The sequence below is a fragment of the Eubalaena glacialis genome, chromosome 11 (assembly GCF_028564815.1).
Source record: "Eubalaena glacialis isolate mEubGla1 chromosome 11, mEubGla1.1.hap2.+ XY, whole genome shotgun sequence".
Taxonomy (NCBI): Eukaryota; Metazoa; Chordata; class Mammalia; order Artiodactyla; family Balaenidae; genus Eubalaena; species Eubalaena glacialis.
In genome coordinates, this window is record NC_083726.1 from 90,589,011 (window position 1) to 90,614,955 (window position 25,945).

The window sequence follows — 25,945 nt, forward strand, 5'->3', positions numbered from 1 at the left end:
TAAATAAATTTATTTTAAAAATATGAAATTTATTCTAGTGCTACTGGCAACTGTTCTGCTTTGAAGAAGTGTCAGAGGTAAAATTTTAAAGAATGCATTTTTTTCAGAAGTAGTTTCAAAGATCTGGGATTCCCTTCCACAAAGTCTTATTTTGTAAATTATTAATCTAAGTATAGATTACATTATTGGCATTACAGTAGTGTTTTAGTTGTCAACAACTGAGTACTAACACTCTTCCCTATTTTCAACAAGCCTGAGGATATGTTTTAATTCTATTCCTGTAAAGAAATTTAAATTATATTCATATACTAGACCTTGCCTGCTAGCAAAACAGTATGCAATGTTTTACTCTCCTCTGATACCATCTTCTCTAACCATTGCCACAGATGCAATGTGGTACATTGATTACCTCTGTTTCAACTGCTCTGCCTTGTATCTCCATTTCTGGAACACTAAAGCACTGCCAAATTAACAATATATCTAGATAAACTATTAATGCTTATATCATCTGAAACCTTGAAACCAATATCTCTTATTTGTTGACCTAAGCTATGAGATTGCATTCTATTTTTTAAAATTCAAGTACAAAAATTCAAATTCTTCAAAATATATATTTAAAAAGTTTAAAAAATTAACTGTGAGCAAAATATTAAATTTTTCTAGATTCCTAGATATTTTATTCCCAAAGTTCTTAGAAATGGCAACCCAGCATGTTTCTTTTACTTTTCTGTATTGTGTCTGCTTCTTCACTTGTTTATCTGTTGGTGATGTACTATGCTTGCCTTCAGTAATGATTTGAATAATTAGAACAAGGGTTCTTCCAGAAGTGGATTCTATGGCTGGGGGATCAATTTCTTATTGACATTTAGAAAAATAAATTTTTGCAGAAGAAATATATATTGATTATACCAACTGTAATCTAATCATAGGGGTTTGTCTCTAGAGTCTCTGCACTTTTGTGGTGCAACTACTTCTAACTCAGTGTAGGTACCAAATCCAGAGGGCTTACATTCTGATTTCTCTTAGATTCCAATACCTGACATGATCTTTTCACTTGAACAAGATTCATGTGTGACTTTTATTCAAAGTCATGTTACTTCTAGTCATGTCTTTCCCCACCACCCCAAGTACCTGGCTGTCTCTAAGAACTTTGTTCCTGAAGTTGCCATTGGTTCAACATTCTTTTCACCCTCCAATCCTTCATATAATCCTGCTGATAATTCAACTTCACCTTTTCAAAGATGCTTTCTCTTACCTCCAGATTACATCAGATCCCCTTGCTATACATGGTTAGGCTCACAGTACTTTTTCCCTTTTATTTCTCACAGTTTGTAATTATATTTGTTTGGTTATTTGGAATGCCTGCCTACTGCATTCCATGAGAAACTGTTTCTGCATTGCTCCTCATTTTATTGTTAGAGCCTGGCAATTAGTAGATACTCAATAAGTATTTGTTGAATGAATGAATGAATAAATTCATGTCCAAACTCAAATCTCATACTCTCCAAAACAACATTCCTAACCTCTCCAGCCACAGTGATAGACAAATCCCTTTCCTGAACTTAAGGCTCCTATTGTTTTTTGTTTTTAATATTTATTTATTTATTTTGGCTGTGCTGGGTCTTAGTTGTGGCACGTGGGAACTTCGTTGCAGCATGCAGGATCTTCAGTCGTGGCATGTGGACTCTTAGTTGCGGCATGCATGCGGGATCTAGTTCCCCAACCAGGGATTCAACCTGGGCCCCCTGCATTGGGAGCGCGGAGTCTTATCTACTGGACCACCAGGGAAGTTTCCTTAAGGCTCCTACCGTCGCTACCACTCATTTATCCCATGGAATCATACTGATAGATTCACAGAATTCAGTAGGAGTTTACAGATAGCAAGGTTTCTATTGTAAATAATGTAACTCATTGAAATAAAAGTCTTGGTTTTATTTTTGTGAATACCATCATTAATGATGGGGAGTTGCCTTCTGAAGTATCCTGAACCATCCTTGGACTATTCATATGTTTAGAAATATTTCTGATATTTAGCAAGACATTCTTGTGATTTTCAAGACTAATTTGGTTCCTAAGTGTAAAAAAATAAGCCCATTGGCTTTTCTTTTCCTTTTTCTTTGGCTGCGCTGGGTCTTCGTTGCTGCTCGTGGGCTTTCTCTAATTTCGGTGAGTGGGGGCTACTCTTCGATACGTCTCATTGCGGTGGCTTGTCTTGTTGCGGAGCACCAGCTCTAAGTGCGCGGGCTTCAGTATGCGCAGGCTTCAGTAGTTGTGGCATACCGTCTCAGTAGTTGTGGCTCTCGGGCTCTAGAGCACAGACTCAGTAGTTGTGCCGCACAGGCTTACTTGCTCTGCGGCATGTGGGATCTTCCCTGACCAGGGCTCGAACCTGTGTCCCCTGCATTGGCAGGCAGATTCTCAACCACTGTGCCACCAGGGAAGTCCCTGGCTTTTCTAATGATGGTCCTTCAGATAGTCAAAGATTGCTCTCTTGCTCAATCAAAACATAGCCCTTCCTTCAATTATTGCATTTATGCTGTGGTTTCCAGACTCTTTCATCATCCTGATTTCCTCTCCTGTGAACTCATTCTAGTTTGTCAATGTCCTTCTTAAAATAAAATTACTTTTGTTACCGGTAATTTTATTTTTTAAAGTATGCTGTTCAAATGTCATAAGACTTAAAATTTCTATAAATTCAGAGGTTGCTCTTTCTAAGAGTAAATTTGTGACAATTCTTTAAGTCTTTAAGTTCAGAAATTTGAAAAGTTAATTTTGATTAAGTAATAGATACCTTTTTCTGGCAGCTGTCAACAGTTGCTGGAGGACTGCTTAGATCACAAAACCAATTCTATACTTATAGTTTAAAATTATCTGACTTGCTCTGACCACTTGCTAGTTGAATTTCAAAAGGATTTAAACAAATAAGTAACAAAATATTGTGCTTGTTTAGGCGTGAGGAAAACGTTTAGTCTTATAGCTATTACCTGCTAAGGAACCAAACCCAATGTTTACTAATAATAATCAGCTCTTTCCTGGGCTCAACAAAAATGTTTTGATGTGGTTTGTACCAGTCTCTGATGAGGGTATCAGCCTTCATTTAAAAAACAATCATTAGCTTGAGTTGTCATTACAAACCTTACTAAATTGCTGATAATATCCTTCATTACCAAGCACGAATTGTCCTTTTCAGTCCTTTATATATAATTTTTCCTCCATTCCAAGATTATAATAAATTGTAAAATTGCTGACAATAGTTAATCCTCAAAAGAAGACAACAACAAAAAAAAAAAAAAAAAAAAAGAAGACAACAAAAGCTTCAGAAGAAAAAGTAGCAAGTAAAATAGAATTATATAGAAATAAATTAGATGAGGTAAGAGGGGCTTGAGCCTCCCTACTTCTGAAATGGTTTTACTATCTGGCAGTTATGATCATTAAATGTTTGCTAAATGAACGAAAACATTTGAGCAATAGGCATAATTCTACAGCGGGGACAACAAATTATAAGCAAGGTAGTTGGCTTAACCAGAGTATCTGGTAACTTATTTTCAATTTCAATTTTTACTACATTTTCTATTTCAATATATATATATATTTTTAAAATTTATTTATTTTATTTATTTATTTTTGGCTGTGTTGGGTCTTCATTGCTACGCGGGGGCTTTCTCCAGTTGTGGCGAGCGGGGGGCTACTCTTCGTTGCGGTGCGCAGGCTTCTTATTGCGGTAGCTTCTCTGGTTGTGGAGTACAGGCTCTAGGCCCACGGGCTTCAGTAGTCGTGGCATGTGGGCTCTAGAGCGCAGGCTCAGTAGTTGTGGCGCACGGGCTTAGTTGCTCCGTGGCATGTGGGATCTTCCCAGACCAGGGCTCGAACCCGTGTCCCCTGCATTGGCAGGCGGATTCTTAACCACTGTGCCACCAGGGAAGTCCCAATTTCAATATTTTTGATAACTCAGTATGACTTCAAAATAGCACTATAGTCATTAAAAATACTCAAATATTTTCCTAACATGGTGTAATTCAATCTCCTATAATCCAAATTTACATATTATAAATTCCTTCCTCCCTTCCTTCCTCCCTCCCTCCCTCCCTTCCTTCCTATTTCCCTCCTTCCTTCCTTATGAAAAAGTCACTTAGGCTATTCAGGAAATAGTATTTTAAAGTAGCTCATAAATGAAGCTATTGGCCCTGGATAGAGCCAGATATAACAACACGTTCAAGCAATGAAATGAACAAAAGAACCTGTGGAATGCACCTGGTTGTTCAAAAATAGCAGGTGCTTTTTTTTTTTTAAGACTCTAAAGAACTCAAATTTCTCTTTAAGAATTTTGTTGCTACCTTTCCTACAAAAATTACCCAGATTGCTTCTTGACCCCTACTATGAGAGTAGAGGAAGTCTTACTGTATGGTATTAGCTCAGTAGCATAGTATATCCAAAATACTGTAATTCCTGCATTCTTTGCACATTTGGACCTATTTCATCCCTGGATTACAATATATTGATATATTCTTTTTTTTTTTTGTATTGAGGTATAGTTGATTTACAATATATTAATGTCAGGTGTATAAGATAGTGATTCAATATTTTTATATTACACTCTGTTTAAAGTTATTATAAAACAATGGCTTACAATATATATTCTTTACATAAACTTTCAAGAGAAAAGGCATTCAAGGTGCACATTTATATTTTATATAAATATATATTTTATATTTATATTAAATATATAGATATATCCCATAAGCAATAATTGAAGTTTGAAAAATATTACTATACTTGCAATTTCCATACTTTCAGAAGCATATACTAATGTGAAGTTATTTTTGGAGTATCTGTCATAAACCATATAAGTACTTGAGACAACCGGGGCCAAACTTAAAAAATCCTCTTCAAAAAGAAGAAGGTAGAAGTTTATGCTTAGAGTCCATTTTGCCACCAAAGCCCAGAAATGGTTATTAAGCCTATTCTGCTTTACTTATGATAAGGACAGGCATTATATCAATCAAGGTGATCACTGTAACTTCCAAACTCATTTTAGGTTGAACACAAAAATTCTAAACTAAAACTGTTTTTATGTGAGATACGTCTATAATAAAGTTGAAAATGTCCACTGATTTATTACTTACAAGCAATTAGTCAGAGTTTACTATGTACTGTGCACTGTTTAGGCACTCGAGTACAAAAATGAATACAACATTAAATTCTTGCCCTTAGGGAGCTCACATTTTAGTGAGAGGTGTCAGTGTTTTTCTACTTTGCAGGTATGTAATATATCGTTTTCATATACAGTTACAGAAATAGTATGCTACAGAGCTTAAAGAAAAAAAGAAGCGTTAGTTGAAGAATTCAGAAGTGGATTTGTCTTGTATGTACTAGGAATTGGCTGTCCTATTAAATTAGCATTTCAGAAGTATATATTTAAATCCATATTGTTGACACTACAGTGAAAGCAGTGAAACTTGTCAGCAGATGATTAAGTTTTATGGTTGATGTCCACACTTTTGTATCCTGGGACCAATATCAAGTTTCTGGGAAAAACATCCTTCCTCTCTCCCCATGTCCCTCTATCATTAAGTCAGGGTCTCAGCCTGTTGGTGTTAGATGTGTTCTGGGAATAAAGGTGTATCACAGTCATTTTTCACTTACCAATCTGAGAAGATTTCAGTTTTTCAGTTTTTTTCCCCTCCTGAGGCAAGAAGCATGGCTACTTTTTCAATTCCCAAGACCACCAGTTGGTAGTATTATTTCTGGGTGAGTGGAACACACTTTACCAGCAGCTGGAGATGGTATGCACGTCCCTAGATTACTGGCTTTCCACTAACTAGTCTTTTAGGAAAGCGACACTGTTCCCACGGAAATCAACAACCGTTCAACTCAGGCTTGAAATCTTAAGGCCGAAGTGGAGAAGAAAATTGGATTGTTATGGGTTGGGTTACTGTTTGAGGAGGGCAGACAGGAGTTAGTGAATGGATAGAGTGTCAAAATGGGACTTTACTAAAAGACTCATTAAAACTGCAAGAAAGACAAACCTCTTCTGGCCCCAGAAAATTAAAAAGGAAAAAAGATTCAAAAACCCATTTTCAAACAAAATTTAGCAAATGTGGGAAACGTATAAACTCAGTGTGGATGCTTGCAAGACCACCTCCCCTGTCACTTCAGGCCAGAAACCGGGCACAGGTGTGAGCATTTTGCAAAAACAGTTTTCAAAACTATTTTTCAACGCGAAACGGTGCGCCTGAAGAGCTTCAGAGAGGAAAGCACTTCACGCAGTCTAGTGTTCTCCCTGGGTTGCTAACCTTTCCGCCTTTCCCATCCCGCCACGCCCCCTTGGCCACCGCCTCCAGCCAGGGGGCGTTTGTTTACGTGACGTCAGCTGTAGTAAGCAGTCCCCGCCCCCGTTTCTCTCTGGCCGCCTCGTTTCCCGCGCCGCGGCGCTTCTCCCCTTAAAAGGACAATAGAGGCCTCGGGAGCGCGCGCGCCCGCCGGGCCTTCTCCCCTCCCAGCCATCGACGCGCGCGCGCCCGTATGCAAATAAGTTCGATTCAGGAGAATTTTGTACCAGGAGCCGCGCGTGCGCAGAGGGAAAGCGGAATCTACACCTTCCGCGCCAGCGGTAGCAACTGCAGAACTGCAGAAGACAATCTTTCTAGACAAGGCAGTTGAGGAGGAGGGAGCGTTTGGAGGTGGGCTTGGCTTGGCGTGCACTCCGCACCTCGGGAACGTTATTGCGCGTGGAACGTCTGCTTTTGGCAGGTGAGTGACTCGAAACATTGCTGTGGTGCAAAACTGTCTCACGAGGCATTGATTTAAGAGTGGCTTTTTTTCTCTTTTCACCTCACCTCACCACCTCCCCCTTCCTTCCACAGACACACACGCACACATTTATATACACACAGGAAGTTTTGTCTTGGAGATGGCATTGCTGGGAGCGCTGTTTTCGTGATCTTCAGACCTCAGATTCTTTTGTATCTGCATGTTTAGTGTGTCCTTTTCAATTCGGGAGGGTATCTGAGGCAAACCGAAAGTCTTGAGGTGGGGGAAGTGAGTGGAGCCTGGAAAGGAGTGAGGAATCGCCGGAGGTGAGGGATCCACGTTGAAGGTGACAATGACTTTTCTCAGCCGCAGTGTTCGCTGGCGACAAGGAGTTCGGTGGCTGAAAGGCCCGAGCGAAAAGGAGTTGCTGGCGATTGCGCAGGGGCCCCGGGTCGGTGCACCCGCGTGGGCGCGCGCCCGGGAGTGGCCGGCCGCCGTTGTTGGACCTCGTGCTTTAGTTTCTTGCGGCCCCCGCGCGTGTTGTTATGAGGGTGGACAATGAACGCCCCTCGCTCGAAAACTAAGTTGCCGCCTACTTGCGAGCTGGCGGGCGGAGGGCGTTTAAATCGGCCTTTCGGGTCGGTGTCGGCGTGGCCCGAGTGCACGCGGGTGGCGTTGTCCGCCCAACTCCGGAGGGATGCGGATGCGACAATGAGCAACACGCGGCTGCTCGGAAGCGGCCCCGGCTAGCAGACGCCTCTCCTCGGGCCGCGCCCAGTCAGCACGGGCGTCCGGGGTGTCTGTGGAGCCTCAACTTTGGTTCGCAATTTATTCACCTGTAGCGTAGATGTGGGCGCCGCGGCGCTCTCTAGGGCGACCGTGCGCGGCTTAAGATGGCCAGTCGGAGCCGAGTTGACTCCGGGATGGAGGCAGCGGCGTTGACTGAGCCGGAGGAGTGCGGGAACTCCGGAGGGCACTGCTTTTTGTGCCGAGCGTGACAGACCACGTGCTGGGGCTGCGACCCGGGTTTGGTCGGGGGTCCGGCTGAGCGTCCGGCTCGCGGTCAGCCGGGAGATGCGGGCGCTGTCGGGGCCGGCCGGCAGGACAATGTGACTTGCTGATGATGGCGTCTTGCCAGTTTAAAAAGCAGAGTGAAAGTCGCCAACTCTCGGCCGGTGCGGGGCGGGGAATCCGGGCGTTTCTTATCAAGGACATTGCAAAACTTCGATTAAATGGGCCTGCTGCTAGGGGAGGACGCCGGGACTAGCCCCGGAGTCCCAGGGCGCGGGGTCCGGACCCTTCCCCTGGGCGGTCGTTAAGTGTCTCCCCCTGAGAAACAATCCCACGTCCCTGAGGCTGCACGTAGGCAGCGCCCGGCTGGACAGAAAACAAAGAGCTGCATGTGCCGGTGCGGGCCTGGCCGGCGCTCAGGGCGGCCGCCGGGCGGGCTGGGCCCCCCCGAAGTTCGGACGAGTTTCGGGAGGGGCTTTTTGTCCCTCGGGCCCTCGCGGGGAAACTTTGGCGGCGCTACTTGTGCGCGGTGCGGTGCCGGTGCGCGGGGGAGGCGGCGTGCTTCCGCGCGGCGGGCGGCCGAGGGGCGGCAGTCGGGGCCCGGCGCTGGAGCCCCGGCGCCGGGTGCCGCGACGGCCGAGGGCGCGGGAGAGCGCGGCCGCGAGGGCTCGGCCCTTTCCCCGGGGCCGAAGCCTGCGTCTGGGAGGTCTGTGGATCTGCCTTTGAAGTCGAACTGTTGCCATGTTTGAATTACGTCAGGGCAAAGCCATGAGGAGGAACAAGCCCCGGCAGCGCAGCGTGCGGGAGGCGCGGCCTGCGGGAGGCGCCGGGCCGGCCGGGTGGGCGGGCGGGCGCGGGGCCCGTTGTTCCGGCGCAGGTGAGGGAGGCGGCGGCGGCGGGAGACGCGCTTCCCTCCCGCCGCCGCCGCCGCCGCCGCCGTCGCCGTCGCCGCCCCCGCCCCGCCCCGGCGGGCAGCTCTCTGCGGGAACTTTCCTTCCAACCCCAGTTGCTGTGTTTACCCACTGATCCGCCAGGGAGCGGTTCTCTTTGCTGCCTGGTTGCTTCTGTCTCGGCCGTCGCCGCGTGCCCGGGGAGGGTGGGGAAGCGCAGCCTGGGGCGACCGCGGAGAACCGGGGCGGGACGGGGAGGCATTTTGCTGCTTTCGGGGAAACCGGCGAGCGCGGCGAGCACCCCTCCTCCACAGCCGAGCCGCGGCCCGCAAGTGCAGGGGGCCCAGCCCCGACGACACCCGAAAAACCACCGCGGGGAAGTTCGGGGCTCCGGTTGTCCTACAAAGGGAAGTGAGGACTGTGGGTGAATCGTGCGTGCAGCTCTCGTCTTTGTGTGCTTACGTGTGGGAGGGGGGCCGGCTGGGGCGAGGGCTGGTTTGGTTGGGGGGGGTGGCTTCTTGGGGGTGGTAGGGCGGTGCAGAGTTCTCGTAACTCTGACCCTAGTAGGTTTCTTTGTTTTTGTTTTCTCGCTCTAACGTTCGATTACTCCAAGCACCCGGAAGACCAGGAATTACTGTTTAGTCAAACATCAACCTGGGGCGAGACAGTTTCTCCCCAGCCGTCCTTCCCCCCGCACTCCTCTCTCACGTTGTGCTAAGGAAGCTTAAGAAAACTACACCCCCTTTCCTCCTAGTAATTAAAAAGATGAATTTGACCTTGTCATTAAAAGTGCTCTGAAAGCACCTGTTTTTGAACTGGAGTTTGCCTGACTTGAAAAGCCCTTTAATAATTTATGTTGCAAAACCGAACACGTATATTAGTTGCTGAATATAAATTAAATTCTGGGAGTTTATTTCTGGTGGACTTGGAGAAAAGCCCGATGGCATTTAAAGTATTTATATAATGGTTTGGGGAAGGGGGAATCTTCCTTGGCCCTAAAGGTATGCTTGGCTCAATGTTCCGGGCGTTATCTTTGGACGACCTTGAAGAAGCTAGCACGTAGGAGTTAGGCCTTTCTTGGAGATTTTCTATGGGGACTGGGGAGGAAGCTGCTCAGGGGTTGACACAAGGTAATGGCTAGCGATCCCCGCTAGCTGCTTCATATTTCCTGTGAACTGGGGTTGACCTTCTGGTTACCCCTCTTAGATTTTCTTTCCGAGCTAACTTTTTTTTTTTGGTATGTGGCCCCAGGCATAGCTCAGAAATTATGCTGGTTTGACACATGGATGCTTCTTTGGTATTTGGGGTTTGCCTGCAGTCTAGACATCCGATAAGCAGCACCACGTCTGTTGCTTCTTTCCTGATTTCTCCTGCATTTTGACCATGTTTAAGGGCTAGAATCTAAAAGTGGTCATTACCGAAAAATAATAATATCCTGAGATGCCATGCCCACACAAACCAAAACATCCATACAAATTGAAATCAGTTTTGTGCTGTCATTGTTTTGTTATTAAATAAACATTTTCCCCGAGAGAATGAGAAACTTCGGATTTAATAACTTTTTGGCTTTGGGCAGTTGTTTCTCTGGGTCAGGTATTTAAAATGCATATGAGGCAAGGCACACTTAAAGCAAGTTTTACTTTTGGTTGTATTTTCTTTCTATATTATAAACATTTATTTAACTTGTTGCAGTTTGAAGTAAAAAAATTTCCAAAATGTATGCTCAACAATAATCGTTAAAATGTTTGCAGCATAAAAAAATAAATAAAATAAAATGCATATGAAGAGCTTTGCAAATACACTGTGAAATTCTTTGATTTGTTTTTCTTAATTAGTATTTTATAGCCGAGTTACAGCTAGAATTTCAATATTCTGGGAAATTTCAAATAAAATATCTTAAGGGTTTTTGTTTTAAATATCAGATGAAATGTGCAGCAGAGATTTGGTTTATAAAGGTAAATGAGTTGAGACTGGGAAAGACACAGACAAGGTCTCTGCTGCCTTCGCTTTTTGCATTACTTTTGCAAGAGATTGGAGTTGAAAAGTTCAATACATAGTATATTCTAGAACCTTTGTGGGCCTCAACGCTGCTGTTGCACAGTACTATTAATTCTGTATATCTGGAACCTGGATGATCAATTTTTTCCCAGAGTTGTAATCAGGCCCTGGGAAAACCTGGCTCATGAGGCTCAAACTCAGGCAGATTTATGTCAAAAAAGCAATTTGAGAATGGTTTTCCATGTAAAATAAGTTTTTCACTGGGGAAAGCTTAAGCTTATTTGAAATCTAAACCAACTTCATAAGCTGTTGTAAGGACAAATTAATTTACTGTGCCAGGCACATAGTAGGTTGCTTTAAAAGTATGATGTTTTCCTTTTTTCCCTAAGCAGTGCTGGGAATATCATTGGTTAAGAAGGAGGGGAACACATTTGTTGAGGCACTAGGTTAGTTGTTCAGAAGTCTCTGGGGTTGAAATGCCTAGGTTCCAAAGACTTGATCATCTTAAGTAAGTCATTTTGTAGTCAAATTTTGTCACCTGCAGAATAGCAATAATAATAATAATACCTGGTTCTTGGGGATATAAATAAGCAAATCATGTGCTTGGTAAATACTGACTATTGTCCTGACAACTTTGGGAAGTAGACATTTTACAGAAGACAAAACTGAGGCCTGGATCAGTTTCCTTGCTGGAGGAAGTAATTCAGTAAATGATGAGTGGAAAGAATGAATGTCTTTGGCCTCTCCCCCACCTTCAGAAACTGGTTCTAGGAATACACTGCCTTCAACTCCTGGTTGCCAATCCAATTCTGATTCAACCACTTTACATCAAAAAGTCCTGTGGAAATCTAGAATGTGCTATTTTCTTTCTTCCTGATTTGTCCACAAGAGTGTCCTGTTATAAAGTGAAAATATTTTGTTGTCTTTTGGTTCTCCAGTTTCTTTCTTTCTCTTTTTTTTCAGTTTCTCTTTTAATTGAATCTGCAACTAAGGTTTTCTGTATTATGGAAATGATCTGGAAATGCAGCTAATGCAAAAGAAGGGAGTGTATTTTCAAGGGAGCAAAGTTTTCTTTTTGTACTAGAAATATGGAAGTCACAGGCACATTTGCTATTATATATTCAAGTACAAAAGTTGCAGTTGAACTAAAATAATTCATTTCTAGCTTAATATTTAGTTGTTTTCACGTACTATAAGTTTGGATTAATGTTTTTTAAATTTGGTTGGTGTTAATATATGCTGAGTTTAAATAGCTCTCATTTTGCGATTCATTTCTCCGCACAGTATTCTCCTAATCTTCCCTTCCTCTCCACGTGCCTGCTTGAAATCAGCAAGAAATATTTTTTCTACCAGTTGTTATGAAAGCATTGACTTGTTTACTATTAATCTTTTCTAATTAGAGTAATTCATTTGGTTTACATTTCCTGGAAATCTTAAAAGCTCACAATTTTTTTATACAAAAGTCTACAGACTAAATGTTAAAGAAAAATGACACCATTCAAAACATCAGTTTTGGCTACCCCACTCTTCTTAGCAAGTTCCACCCAGTTTTGTATACTTTGTACATTCAGCACCTGGTTGTAATATAACTTAGTTTCTGCCCTGTTACAGTTTATCATTGAGTAGAGGAAATAACACATTAAACAAGTTCTGGTGTGTTTGTTAGCTATGGAAAGGTTTTGTAAAAAGATATAATCCTTAAAGAATTTCTCAGGTTAAGGGGATGGAGGAGAAACCATCTTAGACAAAAATAGGAGCCTAAGTAGAGATGCGGCTAGTTATTTAAGTTGGTTTGATACTCCTGGAATATCAGAATTCTAAGTTGGGAGCAGCTGGTAGTCAGGACTAGATCCTGAAAATCTTTGAATTTCTTGCCAAGGAGTTTGGATATATCCTGAAGCCAGTGTTGGTACCTTGGAAGGGATATTAACATTTGAACTTTAGGAAGATACCGCCTGTCTGAAGGGTGCAGGGAAGTCAGTTATGAGGCTCTGACAGGTGTTCAAACACCATAATGAGGGACAAACAGGCAATGGGGATGGAAGGGGCATGAACCAGAGAAGTGAAAGAAGAAGCAGATTTTCTAAGGATTTCATCGTGGACATGGTGGGGACCATGCAGAGGATGAGAAGAGAGAGCCTAGTTGACTTGCAGATTTTTTGTGTGACTGTATGGATGGATGATAACCAAGATCGGTGAACACAGGAGGAGCGTGTTTGGAAGAGAAGACTATATAATCAATTTAGGGCATTTAAAGGTTAGGACTGCCAGTTCTTGTATTGGTGCTTCAGAGAGCTTAAGGAACTTTCCTGAGGTTTGGGTTAGACCAGGTGTGTGCTTTCTTCACATTTTTGTCAAACTTGAAAATGGGAGAACAAGCTTCACTGAAAGGAATATGGTCTAGTTTCATGAACTTAAAAGTCTCTCTGAAAATGCTAAGTTTCTCTTTTCCCACAAACCTGGTCTTAAAAGAAAACCTCCAGAAATCAAGATTCTACCTTCATTTTAATTTGTTGTGCATGTCTTGGGACAGATAGAGTTTATATTTCTATAATGTGCAAGTCTTATAAATTTAAGGAAATAAATGGTGTCCATACACTGATATTTTCATACTCTTGCTTCACAGCATCCCTGGGAAGTAGAAGTGAGATTTCACCCTAATATTACAAAGGGAGAAGTAAAATTCTAAGTGACTTCGTATTTACTTGTAAAGACAAAAGCAGAAATAGACTCCAACTTGACTCATAGTGCCTTCTTCACCACACTCACAATAGTTATATTTCTTACTGATAATCATCTCTTAAAAGCAAATAAATACTATGTTCCCAACCTTTAACTTTCCCATCCACTGGAATCTCTCTTAATCTGGTATTGGGATACCCAGTTTTTTTTTTAACACTGTCAAAATGGGATTTTTTTATACTATCTAAAACTCAGACCTGGATTTGTGATTTTTATTTTTAACCTGTGCTACTTCAGCTGAACACTTATTTCTGAGTCTGACCCCTTTCCTGTAGGAGTTCTAGATTCTGCTAACGTGGATTCCATAGGCACCACTGTATAAATATTTTACCATATAATTTCTCAGGCTGGGTACATGTTTGGAGAAGCTATTGGCGAACAAGTGGGGATCCATCACCTCTTTTTCAGTTTTCCTCCAGGTAGGTTTAAATTTTTAAATTTCACTTAAAAAAGTGAATCAGTAAAGTAAATTCAGAACCTTTGGTGTTGGGATGTGGGTTGGTATCTACTAGAAGTAGGTGAGAGGAAATAGTAGTGTTTAATTGCCCCATGGCTTTCCTTAAGCCCTGCAGAAACATGTCTCCTTGTAGGGGAATACTGCATGCAAGTGGCCTAGCAGGAGGAGAACACAAAACGCTCAATCCTATTTGACCCTTTGTGAAGAGTGTTGCTCCAGTTACACTGTTAGTGTTTACTGGGTCCTGTACTTATATGTGATTAAAGATAGCGTACCGTTGACTAAAATGGTGTCGAGGGTAGCATTACTAGTTCCAAGAACTCAAGGTTGCCCATAACTTTTGATCATGAGTGTTTTTTCGTATTTATTTCTCTTCATTTCCCATCATCCTGCCATTTAAAGTTCAGGTCTAAAGAATACATCTCCTTCACTTCAAAGTTGTCTTTGGTTGCTTGGTTCCTTTTGTCTTTGTTCACCACTGCTTCCTTCCCACTTTACAAATCTTTTGCTTGTCTCCTCTCTGCAGTTTCCTTCCCATTCTGTTCTGTCTATTCTGATTTTACTAGTCTATTCTGTACTCTCTCCTGTGGAATATATTTCCTAATGCGTGTCTCTTTGTATGTCTTTGAGGAAGTTTATTTAAACTCTCTGGGCTTTTTCAGATTCCTCTTTAGTTAAGTCAAGATATGTGATGATAACTAAGGTTTTGGGGTGTGGTGCTCTTGATTAAAAAAAATTTCAGTATGGAAGGGAGTAAAGTGAAAGTAAGCCTCCTTCATTCTTGTACCCTTCAGAGGCAACTGCTGTTTACTAGTTTTTAAAAATCTATTTTAAAAAGCCAGTTTGTGTATTTAAGTTCTCATTAAAAACATACTATAGGATTATACTGTATAACAATATACCTTGGATAAAAGTTCCCTCCCTGCACATGTCGTAGAACTACTGCCATCTTTTTAAGGGCTGAAAGGGTATCCTGTAGTATGAAGACACCATACGTTAACCAGTCTGAGAATCCATGGACATTTAGGTTGCTTCCAATATCTTATGTATTTTTTTTTTTTAAAGGTCTAGGTCATTTGGATTTTAGAGAGAAAAAGTGATGATTAGAAGCTATAGGGTTTTGGTCTGTTGAAAACTAAGATCACTTTAATTTAGGAATGCTTTAATTTGGGAGGTTGCACCCCTAATTTGTGCATCAGAATTTCACTTCTCAAGATGGCATGGACAAGTTGTGAAGTTAACTGTAAAGCTGATTTATCATCCTTGGCATACTTACTTCTCTCTGTTTTCTTCAATCTATCTAGTCCATCCAGTGGCATTTTGAGTTTTGAAAGGTATTTTTGAATATAAGAAAGACTTTACTACCCAGAAGGAATCTAGAAAGTAAAATTGGGTAAGTTATTACATTGGAGGAACTCTTGGTGTCCTTCAAAGCATACATACCAACTAAGGTGAGCCTAATACATGTTACATTTATCATAATAAGAACCCTCTCCATTTTACTAAATGTTAAAATCACACCCTTATAAGATTTGAAAGACAAGAAAATACTCTTCAGAATTAGGTTCTTCACCTCACTGTCTCCTAATTCCATATTAAAAAGGGTACTAGAAGCTCTAAAATTTGCATTTCACGATTCTTCATACTGTTTCTTAGTTGGAACTTAAAATCAGGTATTTGGTATTATTAAAAATTGTAAGACATCACCTTTAAGCTATTTATCAGAAAACTTTTCTTAAATAGCATCCCTTCACTATTGGCTGTGAAGATTTCTTTCCCATTTATATTGTACTGTACTCAGTAAACTTACCTTATGTGTGCCGAATTAAGTGTAGTAAGACATCATCCCTACTCTTTGGCTTCATAATCTCATTAGATCAGATTAGAATTGGCTCTTTTGTATCTTGATAAACAGTGGTTACTTCAGCCTTTCCTTGTCCAACACTAAGGTTGCATTTCCCATCCTTTCATTAAGTTGATGATTGAATTCTTTTTAAAGGTAAATTTATTTATTTTATTTTTGGCTGCGTTGGGTCTTTGTTGCTGCGCGTGGGCTTTCTCTAGTTGCGACGAGCGGGGTCTACTCTTCGTTGTGGTGCGTGGGCTTCTCATTGTGGTGGTTTCTCTTGCTGTGAGCACGGGCTCTAGGTGCGTGGGCTTCAGTAGTTGTGGCACGTGGGCTTCAGTAGTTGTGGCACATGGGCTTCAGTAGTTGTGGCACGTGGGCTTCAGTAGTTGTGGCACACGGGCTCAGTAGTTGTGGCTCACGGGCTCTATAGAGCCCAGGCTCAGTAGTTGTGGTGCACCGGCTTAGTTGCTCTGCGGCATGTGGGATCTTCCCGGACCAGGGCTCGAACCTGTGTCCCCTGCATTGGCAGGTGGATTCTTAACCACTGCGCCACCAGGGAAGCCCGATCACTGAATTTTTATGATCAACTTTTTGGAAGTTTTAAAGTGGAAGAAACTCCAGTAAATCAATCAAAACAAATGTTTAGAATTGATTGTTGCATTTTAAAAATTCACATTGTTGTCTATGTATGCTATTTGTTCATATAATTACAGTTATTTCTCTTACGGCTTTTGCTGACTTAGCTATTAACTTTAATCTTTTTAATTTGGGGAGATTGAATTAAATTGGACAGAACAGTAATTTCAGCATGGTTCATTTGTCTTTAACTGTTACAGTATTGAAAAAAATTTGTGGCTTTTTGGCTGACAGTAGATAAAGAACTAATGTCAATGAAAGTGCTTTATAAAACATGAAGTGCTATACAGATGACAGCTTTTTAAAAAAGTTTAATCAACACATTTATTGAGTACATACCACATGATTGGCACTATTCTAGGTGCTGAGGTTACAAAGATGAATAAAGGCAATAAGAGAATTCCCAGCCCAGTCTTTTTATTTTTAAAAACAAGCTTATTGAGATATAATTTATGTACCATAAAATTAACTCTTTAAAGTGTACAATTCAGTGGCTTTTAGTGTATTTAGAGTTTTGCAGCTATCACTACTATCTAATTTTAGAAGGCAAATGACGGTTTTTAATCAGCATTTTACTTCTTTCTGATTTTTGCCTTTATCTCAAAGGTAAATTTTCTTCTGCCTTCTGCAAATACATGCTTAAGGGTGAGATTGTACGGGGTATACTCTCATCTGTAACTGTTCATCAATTAGGAAGCAGATGGTATTAGCTTCCTTCTATTAGAACACTGCTGAGTGATGTGACATCTATAAGAATAGATGCAAAAATCACAAATAATTTGAACAGATAAAATAGATTGTTCTGGAGGGATCATTTAATATTGCACAAATGTGGGATTAGGAAAGAAATATTCTTTTTTTAAAATTGAAGTTGATTCACAATATTATGTTAGTTTCAGGTATACAACATAGTGATTCGGTATTATAGGAAAGAAGTATTCTAAAGAACCACCCGGTTTGTTGAGATAACAGAAATTCCAAGTTTAAAATCAAATTGTGCCATGCTCACCCACTACCTTCTCAAATATATAAAGTAACTTGGTTTCAGAGCCAGTTTGTGTCCTTAGTTTTTTCCCAGAGATTAGGTAAGGTTTTTTGTTTTTTAAAACATTAGTGGGTCTGTAGATTTTGTGAAAATATTTTCAGTTAATCTCTGAGTTCCCCAGAGCTCAAAATGGCTAAACACCAACCACTGCTTAACTGGGTTGCTGTAAACAAAGCCCAAAATGAAACCCCTGTGTATTTGCTGCAGATTCCCAGGTACCTCTCAAGTGCAGGAATAAGCTCAGAAAAGGTTTAATAGGTTTATTAAGTAATCATCCGTTAAAAGGCTCATGCGCTACTTGTGTGCTGCATTAGGACAAGTGCCTGCCTCCTTACTGCATTTAGCACTGCTTGGAAGAGGGTGAACCCTAGGATTTAGACCCCACTCAGATGTTTAGGCAGAAGAATTTTGTCAGGAAAAAAAGGTTGCAGAACTACATAAAAGGTTATCAATCAGAAGATATCAGGCTATTATATTTTTTCTGATGTCTAAGAAGAATATCCTCAAGCTGAAGAATGGATTGTTTCACTGGTACTATGGGGTAAGTTTTGTGGAGATCCCCAACAACAACAAATACTGAAGATGAACAGTTGATTCACAATAGCTGCTGATGAAAAGGAAAGCCTCAGTACCTAGCGGTAGCCCTAGTATTTCTTAGCAGCTTGCCAGCATGATAACTGGCACAAACTCTGGCTTCTTGGTCAAATCCAGCTTCAGTAAAAGTAGTTCATATCTTGGAGATGATCCGATTTTTGTATAGTTTTGATGGCATGTTTATTTGTGGAGAGAAGGGGATTGTGAGGGTAGAGATAGGAGTCTGTTGTAATAGGATTTGGTCTGTGTATTAATGGAATGAACTGGCCTTTCTTGCTGTACTTCCTTTGTCCTTGCTGAGAAAGGAGGTTGAAGTTTCCTAGAGCTATTGATGAAGCTGGTGACTGCAAGAGGAACTCTGGACTTTTGACCTTGATGGTAATGGAAGGCGTTGGGGGAGTTTGGAGAGCCCACTAGACTAGAAAGGACTAGAAAGAGTTAGGTTATGTTTTTGCCTCAAAACAAATATACAAATTAAAGTAATAGCTTCTACTTTCTGAGTACTTCTTTTAAAGTTTCTATAAACCTGTGTCATTTGACATTGTTTTTTCCAAAGCAGCACATGGCCATTTTCTTCAGGAGGCAATTTTCTTTTCATTTATCATATGGGTTTGTTAGACTGAAAAAGAAATCTACCTCATTTCACAGGTCTGTGCCTTTTCCTACTATATACAGAGCACCTTCCTCATTTTTTTCCTTTCAAAAAATCTCATTTAATGAAAATAATTAACTATCAACTAGGAGTATTTTATTTGCTTGTTTTTAACAATTCTTAAATCAAAGTAACTGTTAGTTTAGGCTTAATTATTGAAATGCATCAGTGGCCTTCTGCCCCATTGCACCTCCCTTTTCGCTTGCCTCCCTCACCAACAAAAACATCAAAGAACACTTAATGAACAGTGGCCCCTGTTAAAAGGAAGACTTAAGTCTTTAGTTATTTGCTGATAAAATATTTTCTTAAAAACAAGTTATAAACCCTTTGTCTATATTTCAGAATCCCTGCATCTCAAACACACACACACACACACACACACACACACACACAGATCCTGGATATTTGGTTATTTTTCTGAATCACTTTCATATACTTGCTCTGGTATGGCTAACCAGAAATGGAATGGAATGAGGTTAGGCAAGAGGTCATCCAAAGACAAACACCAAAATTTTTGTTTTACTTGTATATTTGAGTGTATTTCTAACAGAACTTTTAAAAGGGTGGTGTTCTGTGGTTATAACTCCTAAGACTGTGGGCACAAATCTAGTTAGTATTAATAATTTTCTCTTCTTGTTGCTTTATATTTTGGTTTTGTGATAATTTGTATTTGGACCTTTACACACACACACAAACACACACACACACACACACCCTGCTCTGGATTTGTCCCTTGGGGTTTAGTTTCTGTTCATTACCTTTTCATCACCTCTCAGTCCAGATGTTCTGGTGAAGTTGGTCCTTGGTTTGGATATTCTAAATTACTTACAAGGTACATGTTTACTGCCAGCTACATTTTTGTTGCATCCAGCCCTGGAGCTGAATCTTCCTTCCTTGCTTGATGTTGAGATCTTTTTGATCATGGAAATCACAGTTTATGTTTTTGAACATAGGCCTCCCACTATTACTGCTCTAAGGCAGAGCTTCAAAAACCTCTGTGACAGCTGTGGGGGGCAGACCACTGGTCAGGCAACATGAGCTCATTCTTAATTTATCTTAAAGATTTATAAAATTATTATTCTTAAATTATAACCCTGGATTTTTGTGTATTTCACATTCTCCTTTCAGTAGTTTCAATTCAGGGACAACTTGCCTTAGAACCTCCCATTTATCACAGAAGAAATCACCTCTGATTTCCCATAGGGCAAAGTAGTGTAGGTTGATGCATATTGAGCTACTTGTGTGCTTAGTATCAAATAGTGGTCCTGTAGTAAATGCCCAAAACTTTCCAAGAGGGGGGAATCACATTAATGCAGAGATGCAAAATAAAAGGGGGTGCCTTAGCTTAAATTTAAGGATGTGTCCTCCATTGTGTATGATTCCATTATTTCACAGGATAGAGGGGAGAGTTTGTTGTATTCTCTACTTAAAATCTTGAATTTTAGAAAATGCCTCCTTCCTGCAATTTTATTTTATTTATTTTTAAAATTAAATTTATTTATTTATTTATGCGTTGGGTCTTGTCTGCTGCGTGTGGGCTCTCTCTAGTTGCGGCGAGTGGGGGCTACTCGTTGTGGCATGTGGGCTTCTCATTGCAGTGGCCCCTCCCGCCGTGGAGCACGGGCTCCAGGCGTGTGGGCTTCGGTAGTTGGGGCTCGCGGGCTCTAGAGCGCAGGCTCAGTAGTTGTGGCGCACGGGCCCAGCCGCTCCGCAACATGTGGGATCCTCCCCGACCAGGGATCGAACCGGTGTCCCCCGCATTGGCAGGTGGACCCTTAACCACTGCACCACCAGGGAAGTCCCCTTCCTGCAATTTTAGAATGAGTGTTTGCCAGGAGGGGAGAAGGAGGTAGTAGAAGCCTTGTTAAACACCTGAGCTACTTTGTGTGTTTTAGACACTTGCTATGCCCGTGTGCCTAGAATTGAGGTGGATCCGAGAGGTTTTCACCAGAGCCCTCCTGTCTCGCTTGGTCATGTAATACCGCATTGCTGGGGGTAGGGTGGAACAGAGAGTTCGCTTTTAATGGTTTCTTGTTATAGCCCTCAACAAAGCTGTGTCATCAATTCCCTTGGCTTTACAGACTATTGCCCAGAAGAAAAGATGTTTGGTTTTCACAAGCCAAAGATGTACCGAAGTATAGAGGGCTGCTGTATTTGCAGAGCGAAATCCTCCAGTTCTCGATTCACTGACAGTAAACGCTATGAAAAGGACTTCCAGAGCTGTTTTGGGTAAGATCATGTGATGTTTGTACCATTTTTGGAGTGAAAAAGATCATAGTATACAGAAGTATTTCTAAGCAAAGGGATTGGAACAGTGTGCTAATAATTAAAATTACTCATATTCTAATCTAGGTTATTTCAAGGCACTTGCTCTTAAAACAAATCAAACAATACTGACAGCCTTCCTTTGTCCAGATTATGAGGAACTACCAAATTAATTGTGAAGCCCTTTAGAAGTTATAATCAAACAAACCCTTTTGTTGTTAACTTAAGGATGTACAAAGAGATTTTTTAAAAAAAATTACCCTTATTCTCTCTTACAGTAATTGTCCTCCACTAGTTTTCTGTCCTTTGTATTGTTTTTCTAAATTATAGAAATATATTTTAACCCAATCTGCTGAGGATACTAACAGGACTTAATGTTCTGCCCTGAAACCTGTCAGGCTGTGTTAGCTTTATTTTATAATTTTGTTCTTTATTTATCTTTTGACAATAAACCTCTGCTTAATAAAATGCTTTCCAGCAAACACTTGGATGAAATAAAATACTTAATGTTGAGCCATTTCCCATGTTAGAAATTAATTTCACCACTGTTCTTTCTTATCAAAACATTTTGTGGATTATTTATTGTTAATCCTAGACTTTGTACTTATTTTGAAGGTTGTCAGAGTATCCACTAACCAACCTTGCCTTTTGAAATTACATTTTTCTCCTAATGTCTTTATTTCCAATTGTATATATAATAAATGTTATTAGTATTTTTCTGTGTATTTATAATACAGGAAAAGTGTAGTAAATGAAAAATTCCTCAGAGAGACAATTAAAAAATAGCTTGGTAACTATAGATTTCTTTCCCCCTATGCAGATATATTCATTAAAAAAAAAAATTACAGTGCCTCTCTGGTTTTGTTTGTTGTGAAACTAGAATATCACGGCACATTATTTTACTTAAAGGGTCGTGTTTTATTGCTTATGAAGTATCTACACATTTCAAGAAAGATTAATTGGACAGCATTGTTTAAAACCATGGTGTCCAGGATCTTCTCTAGGTCTTAAATTTTGCTATTGTTTTAAAAAACATTCTTTATTTTAAAATGACCAAATTGTAGCACATGGAATTGATTCATTGGATCTAGAAGTTAATTATATTTCTGAAATATTCTACAGAAACAATGGAACTGGATCACTCCAGACAATTAGAAATAGCATCTATAAGCTATAAATAGTGTTTTTTCTAAAATAAATGTACTTGCATGAGTTCTTTAATGTAAAGGAGACTAATAAAGGTTTGATTGTTTTCTTATCAGGTTACATGAGACTCGTTCAGGAGACATCTGTAATGCCTGTGTCCTGCTTGTGAAAAGATGGAAGAAATTGCCAGCAGGATCAAAAAAAAACTGGAATCATGTGAGTTCATCTTTCGTCTTTCTCAATTATATCTCTGTTATATTTAAAGTAACATTAATTTTTCCCCCTAATTTAGGAAATAATATGTTCCTAGGGTAGAAAAGTCTGAAAAGAATAAAGAAAAGCACTGGTTGCTGCTCAGATATAATCACTTAACATTTTGGCATTTTTGGGAGCAAAATAGCTTGGTATGGCATTTCTCTAAGGTTGTATCGAATATACCCATTTTTGGAGATCCACAGTGTACACTTCACATATTTTTAGGTTTAACCCAGAAATTCCTAGAGTTAATTAGACATGGATCCTTTTTTTCATCTCCTAGGATTATGTATGTCCTAATTCATGTTGATACTAATGAGCACATTGGTTTATAATCAGAACTGGATTTAAAGCCTGCCTTTACCACTTACTAGTTGTGAACTTTGGGCAAGTGACATTTATTTATAAAGTGCAAAGATAATAGCTATCTCACAGAACTGTTGTAATAACTGAGTGAGATGATGTATATAAAGTATAACACATAGTAATCACTCAGATAGAAGCTATTGTTATTCTCTATATTAAATCTAGTTGAGATCAAACTGGAATGTAAATGTGTTTTCTATTTGCATTTCATTTTATAACGTCACTAGAATTCTTTAGAAAATATTTTCAATGACCAGAACGACACTCTTAGGTCTTATTTAATTTTTCTGTATGCTAGCTTTCAGAAGATTTATGACATTTATACAAAATGTTTGCTTTTAAGTGGGCAAAAAATATTTGTTTTTTACCTTTTTTCTTACACTAGCCTTACACTGTCCTTTGGTGACAATGTTTCATTATTATAATAGGTTTCTGTGGGTCTGTTAACCTATAAAAATGTTGAGTTTTTCTTTAATTAATAGCTTACCTGGAGAAGATCCAAAATGTGATTTTGAAGGTGATGTCAACCTTTTTACATAAGGGTAGAAATCTGCAAATAGCAAATGTGAGTGAAGGCATGAGAAATGAGACCATATGGGGCTAGACCAGTGGCCACGCTAGGCTTTGGGAGAACATGCCATTGCCTTCACGTGGCTGACCTCAGGGATTAAGGGTGTGTAGTAAAAAGAGCATAAAGCATAGGTCTGAAAACCGTGATTTGAGTCTGGGCCCCTTCCGCACCCACCCTTGCCCATTTACTAGCTTAGTGAAATAAGGCAAAATACATAGTTGAATATCTCTTGTTTTTCTTTACCCTAAAACTGGAGTAACAAATTACTGCTTACTGCTTTGTGGTGAAGTTAAAATCAAAAGTATATGAAAACTTTTTGTAAACTGCAGAACATCATCCTATAGAAATGTTAATTGTTGTTAGGTTTGGTTTTTCATAACCTACTTGGGTCATTTTCACCATATATAAAATCTATATAAATTTTTTGTCCAGCAGACTCCTGCTATTACTTACTTCAAAGGAAAAAAACCACTAGATAAATTATTCTTTAATACCATGTGATGATTAAAAGTGCACATGAGCTCTCAAACACTGAGTAGAAAATTCAAATTTGGCTCCTTCAAATAAGCATTCGTCTGAACCAAGGGAATACAGAGGTGTCATTTTTAAAATGGTATTAAATATTCAGTATTTTCTTCCAGGTGGTAGATGCAAGGGCAGGACCCAGTCTAAAGACTACACTGAAACCAAAGAAAGTGAAAACTCTATCTGGAAACAGGATAAAAAGCAACCAGATCAGTAAACTGCAGAAGGAATTTAAACGTCACAGTAAGTTTGATATTGAAACATGAGGATTTAAGAATAGTTGTTTTGTTTTTATTTTTGTCTGGGGTGGCACATGGCATGTATGGACCGTTTTTTCTTTTATTGCTTTTTAAAAAAAGAGTGGGAGGCAATGTTGACTTGGTAGAGATATTTTATTTCTATGAAATCTTCGAACTTTATCTTTGATTTTGGTGTCTTAAAAGTACTTTCACCAGCCACTTCTTCAGATTGTGCTAAGAACACTCAGACATTCTGATCTCTTTATTGACATCTTAATTTTCTAGAAGGTGAATTTTTCAAGTTTGTTTACTTGATTTTTATTCTTAAGGAGTTTGAGGCCTGGAGATATGCAGAAAGGTATATAAATAATTAGTGGACAATCTGAGACTAAAGCCCAGGTTCTCTGGAGAGTAATTTTGGAAATCATAACTCAGATATTGCAGTAAAAGCCAGCCTCAAGACCTTTAGGTTTAAGGGGGCTTGGTGTGTTGTGTGGGGTGAGAGGATGGGAAAGGAATGATAAATTAATATTAACCTCATCTACTTTTATCGGAAGTCATTGGGGGCAGGGGACCTTTTGTGGTACTTCTGTATTTAGGAATTTAGATTTCAGATTTTGAAAAGGAAATCCACTGCATATAATGTTATTATGTTATTTATTACGCCCAGGGGGGTCTGAGGCAGCACTATTGAATCAAACACATTAGTGTTTCTGTGGGAAAAATGTAGGCGTATTCATATAGGTGGAATAAACTAACTGTAAATAAGCTAGTCAGGTTTGCTTACCTAATTATAGTCCAGGTCAGGCCAGATTTTGTGACCAAATGGATTAGGAATAAACTTTTGTTTTGAGAACCTTTTCAGAATTGTAGGTGGACTGTATTGGAGTTTTCAGGATTAAAAAAAAAAATCTGGGGAATTCCCTGGCGGTCCAGTGGTTAGGACTCCGAGGTTCCACCGCAGGGGGCACGAGTTCCATCCCTGGTTGGGGAACTAAGATGCCGCATCCCGCGCAGTGCGGCTAAAAAAAAAAATCTGTAGGACCTTGGTAGACAAAGTTTTATCAATCAGTGCTTGTTTTAGAAAAATGGAAAAAGACAAGTTACTGATCAGATAGAATCAGAGGAAGGAAGGATAACTATATCATCTCTTGAGCATTTTGGTATATGTACCAAGCACTTTACATACGTAATTATCCCAATGATTTCTATTTTAGAGGTTAGGATAGGAAGTACAAAGTAGTGATTTCACCTTGACCCGAGGTCACTTAGTAAGTGGTAGAAATGAATTGGACCTGGGGTTTGTCTAATTTCAAAGCCCTGTGCTGTTTCTACAATATCATTCTGCTCTCTGGGATAGTGTAACTCATGCTGCAGGACTCCAAAGTCTTTCCAGATCCGCTACTAACTCTGCTCTCAGGTAAGTTGGTGTTACCAGTCCATAGTTATTCTGATAATATATTTAATCTTTGGCTAAAATATTTTAATACATTTATAGTAAAATATTTAGGCAACATCAAATATGTGTATATTTTAATTATACATGTTTCTTTCCCAGCTATCACCAAGGGGGGAAGAAAGACTCACTCTACCCTTTATTCTCATTAAATGTTTTAGTGAACATTTAGAAAATAGTAATTTTCTTCTATAACTTGCGGGGTAGAGAAATTGATATTCGTTGTATATTCTTAGCGTCTCCCTTTAATTATAGGGAAAGTGACATCTGACTAACTTTTGCCTTACCTAAGGGAATATGTCCAGTGTAATTTTAGATTTTTGTGATAAAGCTGTGCTGTGGAGGGGTTGGAAACTGAAAATAACTGGGTCTTGGAGACTCAGAGTGAAACATGATTTTCCCAGGTGCATTGTGAATTGCTAGCAGCTGTGTGCACCGTAACAGTTTTGAGATATTTGAATTTTTATACATCACCCACTAAATGGTTTCCCTGCCTCT

General features: G+C 40.0%; 1 protein-coding gene and 1 pseudogene across 6 annotated transcripts in view; one reads left to right on the forward strand and one right to left on the reverse strand.

Annotated features, from left to right (window-relative positions):
- Positions 1-6,482: 6,482 nt before the first annotated feature.
- The window catches only part of SINHCAF (SIN3-HDAC complex associated factor), a 28,867-nt gene continuing 9,404 nt past the window's right edge, over positions 6,483-25,945 (forward strand). The window contains exons 1-4 of one of the 6 annotated variants that reach the window (XM_061205583.1): positions 6,483-6,750; positions 20,706-20,853; positions 22,152-22,251; positions 23,869-23,995. In XM_061205583.1, the coding sequence (XP_061061566.1) occupies positions 20,726-20,853; positions 22,152-22,251; positions 23,869-23,995 (355 nt within the window). In that variant the 5' untranslated portion in view covers positions 6,483-6,750; positions 20,706-20,725. Of the gene's footprint in view, positions 6,751-6,902; positions 7,077-7,481; positions 7,570-8,879; positions 9,072-13,768; positions 13,811-20,705; positions 20,854-22,151; positions 22,252-23,868; positions 23,996-25,945 lie in introns of those variants that run through there. The other 5 variants (XM_061205584.1, XM_061205587.1, XM_061205586.1 and 2 more) reach the window with 5 other exon arrangements.
- On the reverse strand, positions 7,113-7,965 carry LOC133101721 (uncharacterized; annotated as a pseudogene).